The sequence below is a fragment of the Geospiza fortis genome, unplaced genomic scaffold (genome assembly GCF_000277835.1).
Source record: "Geospiza fortis unplaced genomic scaffold, GeoFor_1.0 scaffold40, whole genome shotgun sequence".
NCBI lineage: Eukaryota > Metazoa > Chordata > Aves > Passeriformes > Thraupidae > Geospiza > Geospiza fortis.
In genome coordinates this window covers 19,221,734-19,240,644 of record NW_005054297.1, presented here as the reverse complement: position 1 = coordinate 19,240,644, position 18,911 = coordinate 19,221,734, and the positions used below count along the sequence as shown (strand labels likewise).

The 18,911-nt window shown below is 38.7% G+C and overlaps 1 protein-coding gene across 1 annotated transcript in view; it reads right to left on the bottom strand.

The window, feature by feature from the left end:
- Nucleotides 1-265: 265 nt before the first annotated feature.
- DCTD (dCMP deaminase) overlaps nt 266-18,911 on the bottom strand; it is a 58,711-nt gene continuing 40,065 nt past the window's right edge. The window contains exons 3-7 of the mRNA XM_014311957.2: nt 15,122-15,224; nt 13,643-13,778; nt 4,807-4,923; nt 3,524-3,620; nt 266-1,596 (exon numbers count right to left, since the gene is read on the bottom strand). Of these exons, the coding sequence (XP_014167432.1) occupies nt 1,518-1,596; nt 3,524-3,620; nt 4,807-4,923; nt 13,643-13,778; nt 15,122-15,172 (480 nt within the window). The 5' untranslated portion in view covers nt 15,173-15,224 and the 3' untranslated portion in view covers nt 266-1,517. The remainder of the gene's footprint in view (nt 1,597-3,523; nt 3,621-4,806; nt 4,924-13,642; nt 13,779-15,121; nt 15,225-18,911) is intronic.

Below are 18,911 nucleotides of genomic sequence, written 5' to 3'. Positions count from 1 at the left end.
GCAAATTTCTTCTTCTGGCACCAAGCCACAGACCAATTTTGACGAGGAAAACAGCTGTAGGAAAAAGAAACTCAGAAATTATCTTATAAATGGACACATAATACATTACAGTGATCCCTTTAGTAGTCAAATGCTTCATGAACATTATATTTTATGTAATATCACAAATGCACAAAATATGCTTTCCATATGATTGCAAAAACAGCAGTGCTCTGGAGCCAAGTGCATGACTTAATATTATAATAATGAGTCTACTTCAGTGTAGTGGATTTTAATAAGACTTTAATAATACTGGTATGAAGCCAAATTACATAATGTCCCAAAATATGAAACAAAGCTTTTGTAGAGAAAATAAAAGCTCATTGAAGTATAACCACATTAAAAAGAAAAAAAAACCAAAACCAAAAATAACAAAACCAACAACCACCAATGTTATCTAAACAAAGCCATTAGGCATGCTTAATTTTTAAAAATCAAATTAGAGAAAATGAACTCAAATCTATTCCCAGATCTCCAGATAAAATTAAAAAGGATATTATTTTAGGCAACATTTATGAAAATGGAGGTACTATGTCAGCACTGGGAAACAAGCTAACACCGCAATTACATCTTTTGGCACAGATATGGATATGGGTTGAGTATCTCCAATTTCTCTCAAAGGACAAAAAATGATTCAGGTACCTTACAGGTGGAGTTTAAGACTGACCTATGTTGGATTATCTAGGAACAGGTTAGACCAATAAAATTATTTTCTTTTACATATGAAAACAAACTCAGTGTAAAAGTCCCAGAGATAAAGCACCAAAATAAATATTTACTCCCTCAAGCCCCTTCAATTCTGGAGTCTTGGGGAAACCAAGGATTTGAAATCACCTGTAAAGCTCACTCAGGCATGGACAATTCTCAGAACAGCTTCCTCTCTCAACTTTCCCCAAGTATGGCAATGTTAGACAGCAATTAAAAGAAAAATCAGCATTTCATTTGTTGGGTAACAAGCAAAATGGCACACATTCCTAAAGCTGTAAAACCTTTTAAATATTAGTGTTATGCTAGTTGGAAGATTAGCATTTGCATGGATAATGGTTTTTGTTCTTTATTAGGATCAGCTGTGAAGACCCACATATCCAACAGAGAGATCAACATCTATTAGCATATTCCACCGTACTACTGGTTACAAGTACTGCTGTGAAACTGAGGCTGAATCTATGCTGACAGCCCACCAGAGCATGTGGTGATGAATACAGGAAGAATCAGAACAGTTTTCTTTATTTATATTGTTTCACCTACGTGTCTCCATTTTTAAAGCAGTTTTGATAAAGGCATAAAAAAATTGAAGTAGATTTAGATTCCACAAGAGAAGATGAAGTGAGTGGGACATTTTATGCCTTGGATTTCTTATAAGTCTACTTTAGCTACAGAAACCATTAAAAAGTTGCAAGTAACTTCAAGATGAAAGGCATTAGCAGCTTTTTAGAAAAGGATAATCACACTCTTCTAAAGACTTAATGAGACATAATTCACAGAAGCTTTTGACTTGGTCTGCTGTTAATCGAATCAAAGTCGATGATGATCTTGTTACACTTTGGCTTGAATTCCCTAAAAAAAGAATACAGATATTAGTTAGTGAGTAGTTAAAACATTTTCCTTGCTTTAGTTCCAGCTAAATTTTTGAAGGAATAAAAAAATTCCAAAAAACATATCCTTGGATTCTTGTAGTTTTCTTCTCTATGGGAGCCAATTATAGTGCACCACACTGAGGGAAACCTGGACAAGAAAGACTAAGACAAAAAGACACATGGGGTGGGTTACCCTGTACATTCTTCACCTATTGGAATTTATAAATTACCCAGGAGTCAAAGGACTTTTACCAACTTAGCTGCAGGTGGTGGCATAATGTTACCAGTGATTTTTGTTCATATATATTAATATTTCAAATATTTTAATATATATTTAAAGATCTAGGTACAGATATAGGCATCCAGAAAAAAATTAAATATTCTGTATATGTATGCATATAAAAAAAGATATTTGGAATACATTTTGATAATATTGATATTTTGATCAATTTTTTCCTGCCAAGTTTTAGAAAAACACTTTCAAGCTTTGTGTCAGCATAATAGAATATTTTTTGTGGAAGGGAAATAGATCACATTATGCCATACTGGGTAAAACCCAAATTAGTTAAGAGGGAATAATTTAAAAATTGTAACTTTAGAACTCTAAAATTAATACTGCCACAAAATGTTTCCTTTTATTATCATTACGGCATCTGCTGCAGCAATTAGCAAGGAAGGTATAGAGGGACTGAGCATATATTTTCCAGTCTACCAGTAAACAAAAGATTATGCAAATAGTGTGGATTTAGTGCCTAATTAAGCTCTGCAGTTCAGTTCAAGAGATTCATTAAGTACCACCTACATCCTCAGCAATCAATACAAGGATAAGTAACAGTCCACGCAGGAAAGCACATGCTGCTGACCACAGAAACTCTGAATGCTTTGTTCTGAATAGCAATCTGAAATGCAAGAAACATCTCTCACCCTGGAGAAGTTACAAGATTTGACTTGCAAGAGAATGATTTATGCTTCCTAGTCAAATAGTCTTAGTAGACAGGAAATACACCGAAGGACTAAAACTGAATTTCAAGTACTGCTGTGTTTTTCCATGGATGTTTCTTAGCCCAGTAGGTATCTTTCATCCTAAAATTTTACCTGTCAGAATTGTTATGTTTGCAAATTTTTCAAAGTCTTTATATTAATCCTGTAGAACTTTTTAGAGTTGCAAAGCCTCCCTGACTACATAATTAGCCTCACCCACAGCATGCTACTCCCATCAAACTCGCTGTTGAACAGATTGTCTTTAGGTATCTCTGACAGTGTCTTTAAAAACCCCACTCTTGAAACATTTTTCAGGTTATCATTACTTTAAGGCAAATATTCCAAGTTTTATCCTTTTCTCACCTAAAAGCTGACCAAAGAAGATGAACAGGTATAAGTACCAAGAATTATTTATGGGCAGTTTGTGTGACACCTTCCCAAATTGATGGCAACAGCAAGGTACTGAAGTTCCAATAAGGATGGAGTAATCCACAAAAACAACAACGAAAAATCAGTTGGTTGTTTCAGTCCAACTCATATGATCACAGGATAATTCAGATTCCATGTGACTTCAGGAGATCATTTAGTCCTACCTCCTGCCCAAAGCAGGGTCAAGGAAGACTCAAGGAAGACTACCCAAGTACAATGTAATAAATAACCACTCCCTTGGCAGTTTCACTCCCATTCCAGGAACAAAATGAGTCATGGACCATTTTCTCATACAAACGTTTCAGAATTGAACTCTAACCATACACAAGACAAAGGAATGGTGCAACAGTTCTTCTACAGAGCAAACCATCTACAAACACTACAGAAGAATAAAATGCTCCATGACTGAAAGAAGAAAACCATTTGCCCTAAAGTCAGTATCTTTTACATCCCCCTTTTTTTCCATTCCAGAGTAAAAATAAAGTTAATTCTCTCACCTATATATAATACCTGCCAAATCAAACATCCGCCGTGCAGCTGTCATTTCTGTAGTGTCATGATACTTGTCAGACATGAAAATAACTTCCTTTATGCCTAAAGAAGTCACATAGAAAAAAATGTTAGAATTACACTAAAAAAAATAATGTCTGGTGCACAAAATCAGAAGAGGCAGCATTCATCCACATGGTCTCCAACTCCTTGGTACACCTCTACTCACAAATGTATGCTGTGTAAAACTGCTGAATGATCTTGCCTAAATCACTTAGGCACGGGAGAAATATAAAAGCTTCAAAAGAGAATTCACAAGCGTTTCATAGCTGATCAACATCTTCCTGTGTTTGCCAGACAATATGAATATCAGTACATTGCAATTTAGTGCTGACCTAAGTGCATAAGGAAAAGGATGAGTGACTACATTGAGAACAAGCAGCCAATCTACCTTGAAGACCATTTGATTTTGATTCTGTAAGTAAGAGAATTGTATGAAGCACAAATGCAGAATACCATCTTCTTTCCCTCTTCACCCCTCTTGATTTCAAACCATCCTGAACCAAAATAAAGAAGCCTTCTGTTTGCTGCTTTCTTCCTGTGGCCATTAGTAGTAAGAGACATTCCCCAGAACAGCAACTCATGCTGGGACTGCATGACTTTACTCAGTGAGCAAAATACATGCTACTTTAAGCAGAGATTTTTACAGAACTGAAGCCTGCTGCAGATACTGCCTAATCTCAAAAAAGGAGACACATTTAGGCCAGCACACTTGCTGCAGTGGCACAGATTTATAATAATTGTAATGAAAGACATAATTAAAGTAGGATCATAGAAATCTTATGACATTTATGAGCAAAGATATTTTAAAATCTTCAAATATCTACTATGCATCACATTCAAATTAAAATTTCATGTATATACTCCCAACAGACCTTTTGTCATGCAGAAGTTTATTTCTTTCTGCCCTACTCTATTCAATGTGCCAGAGCACAGTAAAATTGACAGTAATTATATGCAAAGCCTGTGTTGTTCTTTGGCAGCTCCTGGTCTAAGAAGTTACAAACCTAAATTAGAAGCACGTTTAGAATCGCAGTAGATGCAATTAGCACTGGAAAAATTTGGCACCATTCAGACGCAAAAAAACCCCACAAGTAGCATCTTATGAGGTTGGCAGTGCAATTAATTTAGATCTACCATCAGCAATTGAACATCAAATACATCTATTAGAAGATGCCAATGAGCAGGCAGCACTGCAGCCCTGAAAAAGCAAGCTGGCACTACTGCTTACCTGCCTGGATGATGAGCTTTGCACATTCATTACATGGAAATAAGGCAACATACATGCTGCAGCCTTTCACATCAGCTGAGTTTTTGTTCATGATGGCATTCAATTCAGCATGGCACACTGATTAAAAAAGGGAAGAAACAATTCATAATACTGATCATTAAATAAATTGGTCAAACTAAAATTAAAGTGTTACAATATAATTGCTTGCATTATATTCAAAGGCAAATAGCTTGCACAGCTTATCATAAAGAGCAGAGAAAGAAATAAAAGCAGAAATACCAAGATCAATGAAGGTCAATTGTTCTGACCAGGCTGCTGATTAGTAATGATATCATTAAGTGCATTAGCACTGCCATTTGCTAACACCTATTGCAGGCAACAAAGCCTTAGGCTGTGGGCCAAGCCATTGCAACCACCCTTAGTGAAGCAATATCTCACAGCTTCACAACTCTCTGGAGTACCTAACTGCCAGTATAAAACAGCTCATTTATGTGTTTACATGCACAGATAGGAACAGTCTTATGGTTGTAGGAGCGCTCTGTGCACTCTTAAAGGCAGCAGAATGGCCAAGTAAAACTGAGCAGCTCTGTCCTCTGGGCCTCAGAAAGGTTCAGCACTGCTGCAGGATTCTCCCACCCCCAGAATACACAAGATACACTCGGCCATAAAAACATCCAGCTTCAATATTAGAGTGACTTTACTGCTCATTAAAAGGTGCCAGACTTCATAAGCAGGAAAACAAAGTCCTATATTTCTCCATGGATTTGAGACAGGCCAGGCAGCAATGGACCATCCTGCCTTGCTCCACCACAACACAACAGCTCTTTCAGGACAGACAGCACCAGTGTTTATAATGAGTACAGAGCAGATTATCTAACGTGTTACCAACACAGCTGAGAAGAGCACAGTTTCTGTGTAGTCCACTTTCAAGCTCTGAAAAAAACATTAGGATATCTGCAAGAACTTCCTGTTTACTCCTAGGGATAACAGCAAGTTGCATAATTTATACACCTACCTACTAAGAAACTGCCTGCTGCCCTGACTTCTTAAACAGATGCTGAAGTGTGGTGTGGGTTTGAGATCATTTAGAGATCTGCATGTGCAGACAACTTAAGGAGGTTTTCTACTGCTTGTTTTGAAGAACAGATTTTTTCAAAAAGTCGTTTTCTTCTCCCTTGTGCCCATGTGAAAATTAAAACAGACCAAGTTGCACAGCACAACTTCATAGCAAACTTGGTGCTATATGCTGACCTCTGTGTGAATGATCTCACCACACAAATAACTGAGTGCAGTACCTTCAACACACAGGAATCATTGCTGAATGGAAATGTTTTCCATATGGGCTAAATGTCTACATGGAATTTTCTATACAACAGCTAATGCACTACAAATTTACAGCCTAACTTACAGCACACAAACTTTCCCATGCAAGCAAGTCACAAAGGACCAAACTTGCAAAAGAAAGCTCAGTATTGGCTTCCACCACGCCCATGTTATGCTGTCCACATACCTTCTCATAACCAGTAAGGCCAGAAACCAACACAAAAACCAGGAAATTGAAAAAGAAAAAAAAACAGCCAAGAGAGCCAAGAACCATCACATTAAGGCTTCTTTCATTTTTACTGTTTCTATTGCAACTGTTATTGGGTCACACTGTATTTTAAATATATACCATAAAGTGTATGAGAGATGCAGTTATATGAACCTAGACATTTAGAAAATCCAGAAAATATGTTGAACTCCAAGTGCATTACTAAGTTGCACCAATCTTATAAAGCCTTTACAATAAATAGTCAGAGAATTATTTTTCTGGGGCTACAGAGGACTGAGTAAAAGAGTGACATAATTTCCACAACTGGAAGTAGGGGTTATGTCAGCAGGACAGAAACATAATTTTTAAGTTTCTTTGAACAATATATTTGTGTTCTAGGCAGCAGTTTAAAATATAGAAGACATCCAGAAAGAAATATGCTTTCAAAGGCTCCCAAAACTAAAAAAGAAACAAAACTAATGCTTTAGTAAATATTTTTCCTTCACTAAAACTCAGAAATCTTCAGCTGTAAAACCAGACAAGTTTCATTATTAGTACTGCAACAAGTTTCCTTCCTGCACTAATGAGAGAAAAAGGTTCTTTTGGCAGACTTCTACAAACTTTCAACAACAAACCTCTTCCCAAGCAAAAATAAGATCAGGCCAAGAATAACTTATAGAAGATAAACAGTTGGAGCAAGGGAAAACCATAAATTTTGCCTCCTGACCATCTTCACACAATCTGAAGAAAAATTACAACTATCCCACGTGGACAGAAGATGCAGAGACAGCAATAAGAAACAGACAAATCATTCCAAGACAAAAAGTACTTAAGTCTACAACAAACCCAGCAAGTTTTCTTTTCAGATAGAAAATTAGGTAACATTTTTCATGTGCCTAACCAAGTATTTCTTACTGAACTTATTGCAGAAACTAGTACAGGACCAGAACCTTGCACTAACTCCAGAGGTCATAATTTTCCATCCAGTATTACTTTTTTGGTGTACTGGGCTATTAAATACCAAACCATTTTCTCTCAGTTGCTGTGATTTGAAAGTATATTCTGGGAAACACATCTTTGTTTTATACATCTCCCTAGACGTGTGCTACTTATAAAGGGTTATTATGCCAGATGGTTCTTAAGAAGCTGCTGGCATCAGACAAGTATTTTTAGGCTTTGTCCCACCACTCTTAATTCCCTCTTACTTATATTCACCTCTCTCTGACAAATAGACATTGACCAGGTAAGATAGATCTATGATCCCCAGATTTTTCTTATAGACCTCCTTTTTTTTTAGAGACAGAAAACAAATACAGAAGTCCAAAATCCTTCTTGTTAATGACTAACTAGTTTACATTTGGGGTGTTATGAAGTTTTCTAAGCTGTTAAGAGCTCCTGCTAATAGTTACAAATTGTTCTCTCTGAGATAGTAAGAAGCTAACTTAAAATAACCTTTCACAGGTGCGCAGTGTTCAGAATTCCGAAAACTGCATCTTTAGGCAGACTAGTAAAACTAAGAATTTTTACAACACCCTATGAGGGACTCGAAAGCTTTGGTTTTTAAAAAAAGAATATTCACATGTAGCCAACATAATATCAGGTCCACAACACTGGTTTCCATTCTGGAGAAGTAGCTTGAAACGTATTCTCAAAAGGCTTCATTAGCTGAAGAAATAACCATGCAACGAGAAGTTAAGTGTGTGTTCTGACATTCCCACCACCTGCTACTAGGTTCATGAGAGGGGAAAAAAGGAAAAAAGCCAAAGAATGACTGCTTCATTACTGGTAGTATTAACTGCTAGTGTTTCTATCTCTTCTCATTGCATGCTGGTTCGTGTTGCATAGCTGAGGTAGCACTCATCCTTAAGCTCACCTGTAAATAAGAGACCCCTGCTTACCCTATAAATGGTAACTTTTCAGGATTGAACACTTACCATGAGCATGTTCCCAGTGGGTTGCAGAGTCAGAAATACTCTTCCCACACTCTGAACATGTTCTGACTAGCAATTTCATGACAACCACAAAACTAGTCAAGGTGCTTAATACTGTTTAAAGGCTTACATGCTTGATGAAGAGTATGCTAAGGACCACCATAACTTTAAAGACCTTTTAAAGAAGCAATCAGAGGAAAGAATAGGGAGAATAACTTTTTAGTGCTATTAATTACTAAGTGAGCCAGACTAAGAATTTTGTTATCCGTTACTTGCTGGAACGCTGACACTGAACACAGCAAGGATCCCAGAAGATATCAAAACATTAATTTAAGGAATGGAGTCTGGAGTGACAACCACTGGGGGCAGTGGTTGATGGATCTGGAATTTGTAGAATGACATCTATTTTTCTCAGCCTTTTTGAAAGCATGGGATGGTTGCTGGTCACTTCATTAAGGGCAGGCAGGACACTGATGCTGGGCTGGCACTGCCCTCAGCCCTTCCTGCTGTTCTCTCTCTCTCCCTCTCCGTGCTGAAGAGGAAGCTGCTGTGGTCAGGGCACAGAGGCAAGGATAGCAGCAGATTTGTTGGGAGGCCCAGCCTCCTCAAACTGCAGAAGGAAAAATGGAACCCCAGCCTCACAGCTTTCTTCCACAAGAACAGGGAAGTGAAGCTGGGAACCACTCAGCCATTTATGAACATCACAAAACTTGCTGGGTCAGACCAGAGAAACACCTCTCAAAATGTGAGCAGCATTAGCTAACCCACCCTATTTCACAGCTTCTCCCATCCTGCTCCAAGCTGGTTCTACTCTCAGCAGAACACAGAGTTGTTTCTTAGCAGGCAAGTAGAACAAGAGGAACTGCTGTTTCTAAATCTCCAAACTTTCACAGGTTTGATGTATGACACCAGAATTGGACAAAAATCCATGCAGGACGAGAGTGAGTGGCTGGAAGTGGAGACCATCTCCTATAGATCCCCTTCCCAGCTGAAGCCTCATCTTTGCACTGCCAATTGGAGAGAGAGCATCACACTTCCTCAGAGTGCATGATCAAATTTTGTGCTGTCAAAATAACAGCTTCTACAAAACTAACATTTGCCTGAATATTGTTGAGTGTTCATTTCTCTGAAAAATTGACAAAAAGTTCATAATCCTAACACAAGGAAATGTTGATAACAGTTTGTTTCATTCTACACAGCAGGTACTGTTCAATTAGAGCATACTTTTTGCCACAGCACATATTTTATCATATTTGAACCTGTACAAATATTTGTAAGCATACTTACTCAATATTTTCTGTATTGCTCAGAGGTTTCTAAATTTGCCAGTCATTTTAATTTAAAACCCTTAATTAGAGACTGGTTGTCAAATGGATGTTCTTAGATTACAGTGGAGACAGAGGGCATAACAGGAGCACAGCAACTAGATTTAGTGGGAAGATTTGCGTTAATAGGACAAAAATGTAGCATTGTAAATGATTGGTGAGAGGAAACTGAGCATCAACAAATCCTCAGATTCATCTAACAGAAACAGAGGGCACATTTTTGACTCTGAAAATCAGAATTTTGCCTAATTACTAAGAAGCTTCTGCACATAGTACTGAACACAATGCTTCAGGAAGTACTTTTAATCTTAGTAAAACTGGCCTTCCATTCCTCTCGTGTGCGCAGACACATCCCTGCTGCTGTTACTGACTGGCAGCCTGGAGCCAGTTCCAACATAATGATGACATCTTGATTTTGTGCTGTGAAAAATGGCACCCTGCAGAACATTCTGTGCTTTCTGACATACCAAGGCTATACTGTTCAAATATACACCACAAGCAGAAGGAAGAGCCTCCATCCACTTCAAGAGTCTCATAAGGAATGCACAGTACCAGTACATGTGATCCATGTCACTATTCCTGTAATATCCAAATGCCCTGCAAATATTTGCATCCTCTAAGGAAAGGTGAACACTAGCTACCACATTTTGATGCCTTCTCTCAGTAGTAGCTCAGGTTACACCTGGATTTCCTAATCAAGCACAACACTGCCCCTAACAGTGAGCTGAGCAGAACCCACACTTGAGGGTGTGAGATAGATACATACAGTATATTGCAGCAGACATAGGTAACCAAGACCAAGGTAACCAAGGTCAATTTCAAACCAACAAGTTTCAAGATACAGCAAAATTCAAGAGTGACAGGACTGGTTTAACCTCACAACAGACGTTCAAAAGGTTATCAGTAAGTGCACAGGGAAGGAGGAAGGGTTAACCACGAGAAAAGCTGAAAGAACATTGCTGGCACATGCAAGAACCTAAAAACTAACCACAAATAAATTTAGGGTGGAAATTGGAAGATTTTTAGCCATGAAACAGTAAATCTGACCAGAGCTGTAGGGTCAGGGCATCCATCAGTTCTTCTGGAGCTCAATAAATTTATTACAGGATCACCTAACACCGTTCTGCAAAGATTGCCTCTGGGTCCAATCCTCTACTATGTCTATGCTACTAAACACAGACAGGGCCAGGGACTGACCCCTGGCCCTGAGGCCAATTGGCACAGACTGCCTCACGCTCATCTTGGGGCTCCATCAGCAACACACTGCCCTCAGGCCTCAGTTTCCTCCAGGTCCAGAGTCCCGTGACACCACACAGTTATTCTGTATGTCTCAGTTCAAAGTGCATAAAGAAGTGAGAAGACTCTTGTGCAGCCCACCAGAGAGGGATTTTCAGAGCATGAAACAGAGTATGTGTTGCATATCTGCCAGTATGCCTGAGGGAAGGAGGAGGGTTAAGCACACCATCTCAGCAGGCTTTGCATTCTAAGCCTATACCTGATGACTGTTTTCTTTGCAGTCTTTTTTCCACCCTGCCCTCCAGAACACCACTGGAAGAGCAATAGTGAAGCTTTGTTCTGGAGAAAGTTACTAAGAGCGGTGCAAAACACGGGAAGTGAGCTAAGTGCGTATGGCTAACCCACAAGAGTGCCCAGGACCAGATGGTCAGCACTCAGATCCAGCCCCAGACCTTTTCTGTAGCACTGCAGATGCATGAAGTAGCTCCAGAAGACATCTTCCAACTTAGTGTGGTGGTACATGCACTATTACCACGGCTTCATCTAATAAGCTACACTGCAGTGATGGAAGTGCCATCAGTCCTGTGGTTAGCTAATGGAGCTCACAGTAAGATTGCACTGTCTCTGAACAAGCCAGTCAGGAAGATGCAAGGATAAAAAGTTCAATTTACACAAATGCTGTGATGATTAGCAAAAGGAGAAAGGAAAAATGACAGTTTAATGAGATTTTAGCAGCAATTCTATGTGTCTCTGCATCTACGAAGAATTTTTTTAAACAGAAGATTTTTTTTATATATATACTTGTCTGGTCTGTCAACTGTGCTATCAAGATTAATAAGATATTGCTAGAGTTTAAATGATCTGTGAATTACAAAATAGGTTGTTTATTCATCACAGCAGACACTTTGTGTTACAAAGTTGTGATTTTTTTAATGAGGTGAAGACTAAGATAATGGGGGGAAGGGCAGTAGTTAAACCAACTCCTGGAAATCAACTCAGCACTCCAAGCTGTCTCTAGTTAGCTCATTTTTTAAACATCACATGCTCCTCATCTTCTACAGTCAGAGTTAACAAAAAGAAAAAAATTCTCACATCATCTTGTACAACGATTCCTCACAGTACTTTCATTTTAAACTGGTCGGCTCAGATTTGAGTGCCTGGAACATGATCCGATGCCAGAGACCACCCACGCTGATTTTAGCTCAGAACTGAGACCTTACAGCAGCATAAAAATTCAACCAAAATCAATATTCTGTTTTCAGTGCTTTATATTTAATCAATGGGCTAACACTTGTTTCCTCACCCTATAAACAAAGAGCAGTCATACTAAGTTGTACCATTATAGTCACAGCACTATATGTAAAACCAGTGGCTCAGAGCAGGCTTCAAATTTGGCTCTATATTGGGAAAACACCTGTTACAAAAAATAATATGAAATGGTCTTGAGCTTAAGAATTACCACTAGAGGTTTTATAATAAATTGGTGAAGTGAACAAGGACAAAGTACTGGGGTTTTAAGAAGTCAAAAATATCAAACTGATGAATTATGTGCTGAGCCACTGCATATCATCTTTCACTTCAATGCTATAGAAAATCCAAAAAATGGTTTTTAGAAAGAGCTCTGAGTGAGCTCAGGCTATGTCAAAACTCATGCAAGTTTAATTTCTCTATCACACCAATTGTTAAAGTTACAAGTAAGAAACAGAAATAGTAGACAGAGATAAATACTGGTCACTGGAAAAGAGTCAGTATTTCTCTCCAAAACGTGAACTCTTGTCCTGACTTTCCCCTACCCACACAGAGAGAAAGAAAATTTCCCAAGGCTCTGATTCTCTCTTTTGTGTTTCTCTGCTCTGCCATTCCTGAGCTCAGGACAGGCTGAGATGCAGCATAGGATGAAGAAGCTCTGTTTTTTCTGTGCCTGTGGCTTCTGCTGCATTGGTGTCACACACAGACGTGCAGCAGGAGCTGGAGTGGGTACAGAAAGATGAAGGGGGACTTAAGGAAGTATGGGGACTCTATGGTCTCTTACCAGTCCTCACCAAGGTCCCTTCCCCACACTGCAGGCCACAAGGCAGCCCAGTCTCCCTAGTTCCTGCAAACCACACCTGATCCAGAAGAGCCAGCCCTGCTGTTAGGTGCACCAAATTTCACTAAGGGCCCTTTAAATAACTTAGAGAAGGCCAAACTATGCCTACTGCTATGACAGAGGCAAGATCCAAAGCAGCACTCAACCACATTTACCATGAAACCATCCTTCCTCTTTGCTCCTTTTGTCCACTTAGTAAATGAGAATCAAAACAGAGGCTGAAATAAACAATGAAAGTCACCTCACCCATAGAAGGGTTGACCTATGGCATACAGACTTCAAGACAAATATTCAGCTTCTTCATAGTGTATACAACCTATGTCATCAACACCTGAAATGGAAAATTCCCACAACAACTGGAGTTTATAATTTCAATACCTGTATTTTAGACCCAATTACTTGTTTTACATATACACACACTGTAATTTCTGTGCAGACAAACACACAGAATCAGCACTTATCTGCATGCACTGCAACTGAGTGCTAATGAGCTGCTTCATGTTTACAGGCTTTCACTACCCAATCCAAAAATGGCTAATATTTTTGAACCTATTTCACCAGGAAGTCAGTCCTTCAAAAAGACTGATTTTTATCCTGGTGTACCACATATGGGCACATTATCAATATCAAGTGAGGGGAAGAAAAACTGATTGATACTTTACCAGTTGAACCTTCATAGATACAGACATCACAAGTCTAACCTGCCAACCACAAGAAGCCTTACCATAAGGATATTTTGTGTCTAGTCTATTTGCTCCTGTTCTTGTCCAGGGTAGTACATCATCGCTGCAACCATTAGGCATCCCATTGTATCCAATTCCAACAATCTTGTTTTCTGAATTTACAATGCAGGCACCAACCTAAATAAAATCAGATTTACATAGTATCAACAGCATGCAAAACAATGTGTCAACAATGAAAAGGAGACATGAATAGTCAGTCCTACGACTTTCATTAAGAGATTCAAGCTTCACTTAATATATTAAGTCACACCATCTAGTAAGCAGGGTTACAATTGTACCTAACTGGTGGGGCTTTGAAATAAGCCAGGGCAGATGTAACTCTGCTCCCCCTTTGGTCATGCTGTTCCCATGCCAGCCTGCCAGCACTGTTCCTTGTGAACAGTGAAATAACCTAGTTCAGGGAGCAGAAACAGCACTGAATGAGCCCTAGTAAACACATAAGTTCAGCTCCCCAAACTAGCTTTCCCAGCAGCAGTATGAGCAACGTGAGCAGAAGAAAAGTTATGAGAGACGTAACAGAAATACAAGTGTTGGCTTATGCTGGCCTCACAAGACTTTGTGGCTGGTTGCAAACATGCACTAAAATTCCAAACCTTTTAACTCTCACCCTTTATTGCTTCAACCTAAGTCTACAAAGAGACTCTTAAAGAATGATGATGTGTCCCATTTTCATGTTTTCTGCCTATATTATTTGCTGAAATTGCAATAGTACTAATTTTAATTTGCACAAGGTGTTTCTCAACCAGCCCTTGGGTAACAAAACTTTAACCCCAGGTGAATAACCTTCAGAGAGCTAAGTGCTCTAATGGACAGAAGGAAGTGAACAGATTATTTTTCTGTGATTTGCTTCCTGATTTTTTTCCACACAAAGGGTGATGACTAACAGGATGACGGGATCCTGCAGAACAAACAGCATGTTTCAGGAGCTGTATCAATCACCTGAAATCAATATTGAAAAATATTGAACAGAGGCACATGAAACATGTGAAAAATGGAAACAGACAGTGAAGTATAGGAAACAGGGGATCCTGAGGGAGGAACAAACTAGAAGAAAACTCCAATCAACCCAATAACAAACAAATACTCTTACAGGTGAGGAAAAGAAACTTGTAAAATGTTGTGTCTTAAAAAATTTCAACCTAAAACTTCCAGCAGTTTTATCCTCCTCTAAAAGTGACTATATTTACTGGAAAAAGGAGACAAAATGCATGTGTTATTTTAACTTCCAGATGAAAAGATGATTTATAAAACTCCAAGCTACAAATGTACACAGAATTATACATACGAGGTCAGGCCCAATAAGAGAATTTCTGTAAGAGAAGGTGCTGACTATGTTAAAAGCTGAACAGCTACACACGGAAATAACTTTTATTAAGAAATTCCTGAAACCGCTATGTGTACATCTGATGTGATAGACAATATAGATTAGGTTATCTTATTATTATATGTTGCCTTCTTACCTGAGAGCTTGGATCCTTACTTCTTTGTGCTGACAGAAAAGCTACTGCCATAAAATATTCAGGCCATTCCAAATAATCCTCTCTTTTTTTGCAGGATGCTTCACTAAACAATAGTTGATAGAAAAAAACAGCCATCAGCAAACATCACAGACTTAGAGTTACTACAAATTGTATTATTTTAATGTGCACAAGTTTAAAGTAACCGGGATCAGAATGTGGCTAAGACCACACATTCACTAATACTTTGATAGTAAAACCATCAGTTTCAAGTGCTTTCCAGGAACTTATACATGCAACATTTCCTTTCAAGGAAAAGGCATCAAGCAAGGTTGCAAATTACATTTTTAGATAAGAAGGCTGAGATATTCAGAGCACTGAGCAATTCAAAGACAGAGCAATTTATCCTTTACAGATAACACCCTGTATATTTCTCAGGTTCGGGTATATCATGTACTGCCATTCTTCCCACCCAAACAACATAATCTTTTTTATGATGACTGTGATAACTGCCAGCCTCTAATCCAAGTTATTTTGCACTTCTGCCTACAAGCGCTCAGTAGCTTCCTATTTGGTAACTTCCTCTGCAGGCAATAATTTCTGACCATACTCTTATCACTGTAAGTTTACCTCTTGTTACAACATTTACCACCAAAGATCTGAGGCCATTCCAACAGTTCCCTGCTAATTTTCTCTTGAGATTTTGTCTTATGAAGCCTTCTGAAAACTGACAGGAGATGGGTTCAAGAACTTTTCCTTTAGAAATAATATACAGACGTGCCACAAAAGGTTGCTTCTTTCCCTGCCCTGGAGGGTAGATTTTGGGGAAGGAGGAAGGAAAAAAAGGTGATACCTCATTCTCTCTTGCCTGCTTATGGGTGAAAGCCTGCTCAGACAGTGTAAGACACAACAGGGGAATTTCTGTGCTTTTCAGCTCAAAGAAAAGAAAGGCAGACATCTCCCTCTCCACACATACATTTAAGCTTTGAAAATTTCAAACAGAAAATCAAATTGAAGGAAATTTCCCCCAAACTTTCTCACCTATCATTGCTACAACTTGAAAACCAAACCAATGGAACATCTCAAATACAATGATTAGCCTATCAAAATACAAGGGGCACAATACTTTTCTTTTGGGGCTTCTCCTACCAAAAACTACAGGTTAAGACCAAGATACCCATTCTTGTGATGTACAGCCATGCAGAAAAATACATCACAGGTAACTGCAAGCAGCAAGACATCTCCTAGCACCACTAGCACTTTTGGAAGACAAACATTAGAAGGCAAGTGTTTAGTTAATAATTATTTTTATAACTAAAACTATGTATTAGAGGCTTGCAGTTAGCTTGTCATAAAGAAGTTATAGTCTTTGAGTGAAAACAATGATAAAACTGTACTTTAGAAACCTACAATGTGCTATTTACCAAAGATAAATTGCTGGTTTTGAATAGTCTGTATGTGGCACATTACAAGTTAGCAATTTTGGCTTGTTCTTGGAATGAATGAGGATCACCTTTAAGGCCACCATCTCAAAGTAAGGAGGGAAGAACACACACCCTTGATGTAACCCACACACCTCTCTCACACTTTGACAACATTGCAAATAGTGCCCAGAACTGTCAATTGTCAAAGCAAACACACAAATCAAATATGTGATTCTAAAAATGCCCAAACTGACTTGAATCACTGTAACTAAAGGGTTGGGGCTATATCCCACTACGAAGGAAAAGTGCTCAGAGAAAGACCCTCAAACCACTCTGTGCCAAACTGAACTTTGCCAGGTTAACTAAAATATCAAGAAAATGTTTCAGCTATATGATTATTTAAAATATCTCCAAAAAAGGGGTTTACAAAATCTAAACCACAACTGGACTCTCAATGAATGCTTCTGCTAAGTGACATTCACAGCGATGTCTTCGGCGAGGGATAAAACACAATGCAGAACTACACTGAATAAAACATTCTGGGAAAAGGGCCCCAGAAAGATAGTAGTACTCTGAACTAAGACGTCGTGAGATCTCCTTTTGTTAAATTATTCCCTAGCAACTCTACTTATTCAAAACATAACAAAAGCTAGTATTTACTTTTCTAATAAATACAGAACTGTATGTAAGTGGAGGTCCCTCAGAGCACCAACTTCACAGGGAGAAGAGCATAGCTAAAAAATAAGCAGAAGGCTTACATCAAAGAGAAATAAACCCCCCCAAAGCCCTTACTCAATTACTTCTACTTAACATCACCGTGTTTGGCAAGAGAATTCCCTTACTCAGTGCACAAGAACTCAAGAGCGTGAAATGGGTATAAACCACTTATTTTCTGATTGAGCAGAAGCCAAGGCCTTGGCTAGCAGTCAAGCACACACACGAAAATTAGTTTATGGATTTGGGGCAGCTGATAATCTTCTTTATGCTCATTTGCAAGCTCTAGAATTGCATGAATGAAAGATACTCTAGAAAATACTATAGCTAGCTGTAAAACAGGCAATCAAGGCTTAACCTTAGGATAACCTATAAGAACTTCTGAACAAAAATAACAGAAACTGAAAGCTATGAAGAATACTACTAAGAACAATGAGGGGGGGAAGAAAAACTTAAATTTTAGACTAATTAGTAGTCTATAGAAAATTTTCAAGGGAAAATAGAGAAAAAGATTCTATAACTACAGAACACTGCCTCCCTTTTCACTTATTTTTCATCCATCTAGGCTTCAAGTAACCTGTGACACCATCTGAAAAAGGAGCAAATGTCTTCAGCTACTAAAAAATGGTCTAGCATAACTAAAATTTCTTTTGAGAATCCTAAAACATAATTTATAATCTCAAATTCTTTCCTACTACAATTATGACAGTCAGCTATACAACAATATAATACAGCTGGAGGATTGGGGGGGGGATCAGATCAATCTCACTCTTTTAAGTTTTTTCTCTGCTTCCTTATCTTTGATGTCATGTGCATTATGTTTCAACTCTATTCAAGCAGTATTATTCTCCAGTATCATATATACTACTGAAGACCAACTATCAACCTTGACATTGAAATCACACATAAAAAATGAAGCGTGTATTAAAAATAAATAAACATCTTCAACTAAGCTCTTGCTCCTCAAAAGCCAAACAGGATACCGGCTCTTGATGACCTTTAATACAAGCTTCTTCTTTAAATCTCATATTTTATGGTCATTACTAGATTAAATGAAGGTGGGATTTCCTTTACTTGAGGCTGCTCATTTTTCCTGTCATATAGGTACTGAGATAGGGTCATTACATATTCCGTACTGGGAGGGAAGGTTTGCAAAGAGAAAACTCAATCTTTCTTACAGAAAAACAGTACTCAGTTCATTGCAAATTAGTTATATTCACAATTTTCTTGGGAGATAACCCATCAAACCTGTAAAGATAAACACTGTGTCTGAATACTGAGCCTCAATTAAGCAGTATAAGAACACTTCCCTTCACCGAAGGTACTTCACTTCTACAGAGTCACTTCTGACTTTAATTAATTGTCTATTACTCACGCCCGTCCTCATTTCCGGAAATAATGAACACAAGACACCCCGCCTGCTCTTCTTCCCATCCCAGCGATTACGAACCCACGTAAAACAGGCCATGCCCTCACCACAGAGATTAGGGGCTCCAGGAAACGCCTTCCCCACGGGATGGATCTCCCCCGGCCCGGCGACGGCCAGCGCTGCCCGGGGAGCCCCCGGCTGCGCGGACCTTCCTCATCCCGCCCCGGAGGATCCCAGCTTCCCTCCCTCCCGTCCCAAAGGATCCCAGCTTCCCTCCCTCCCGCCC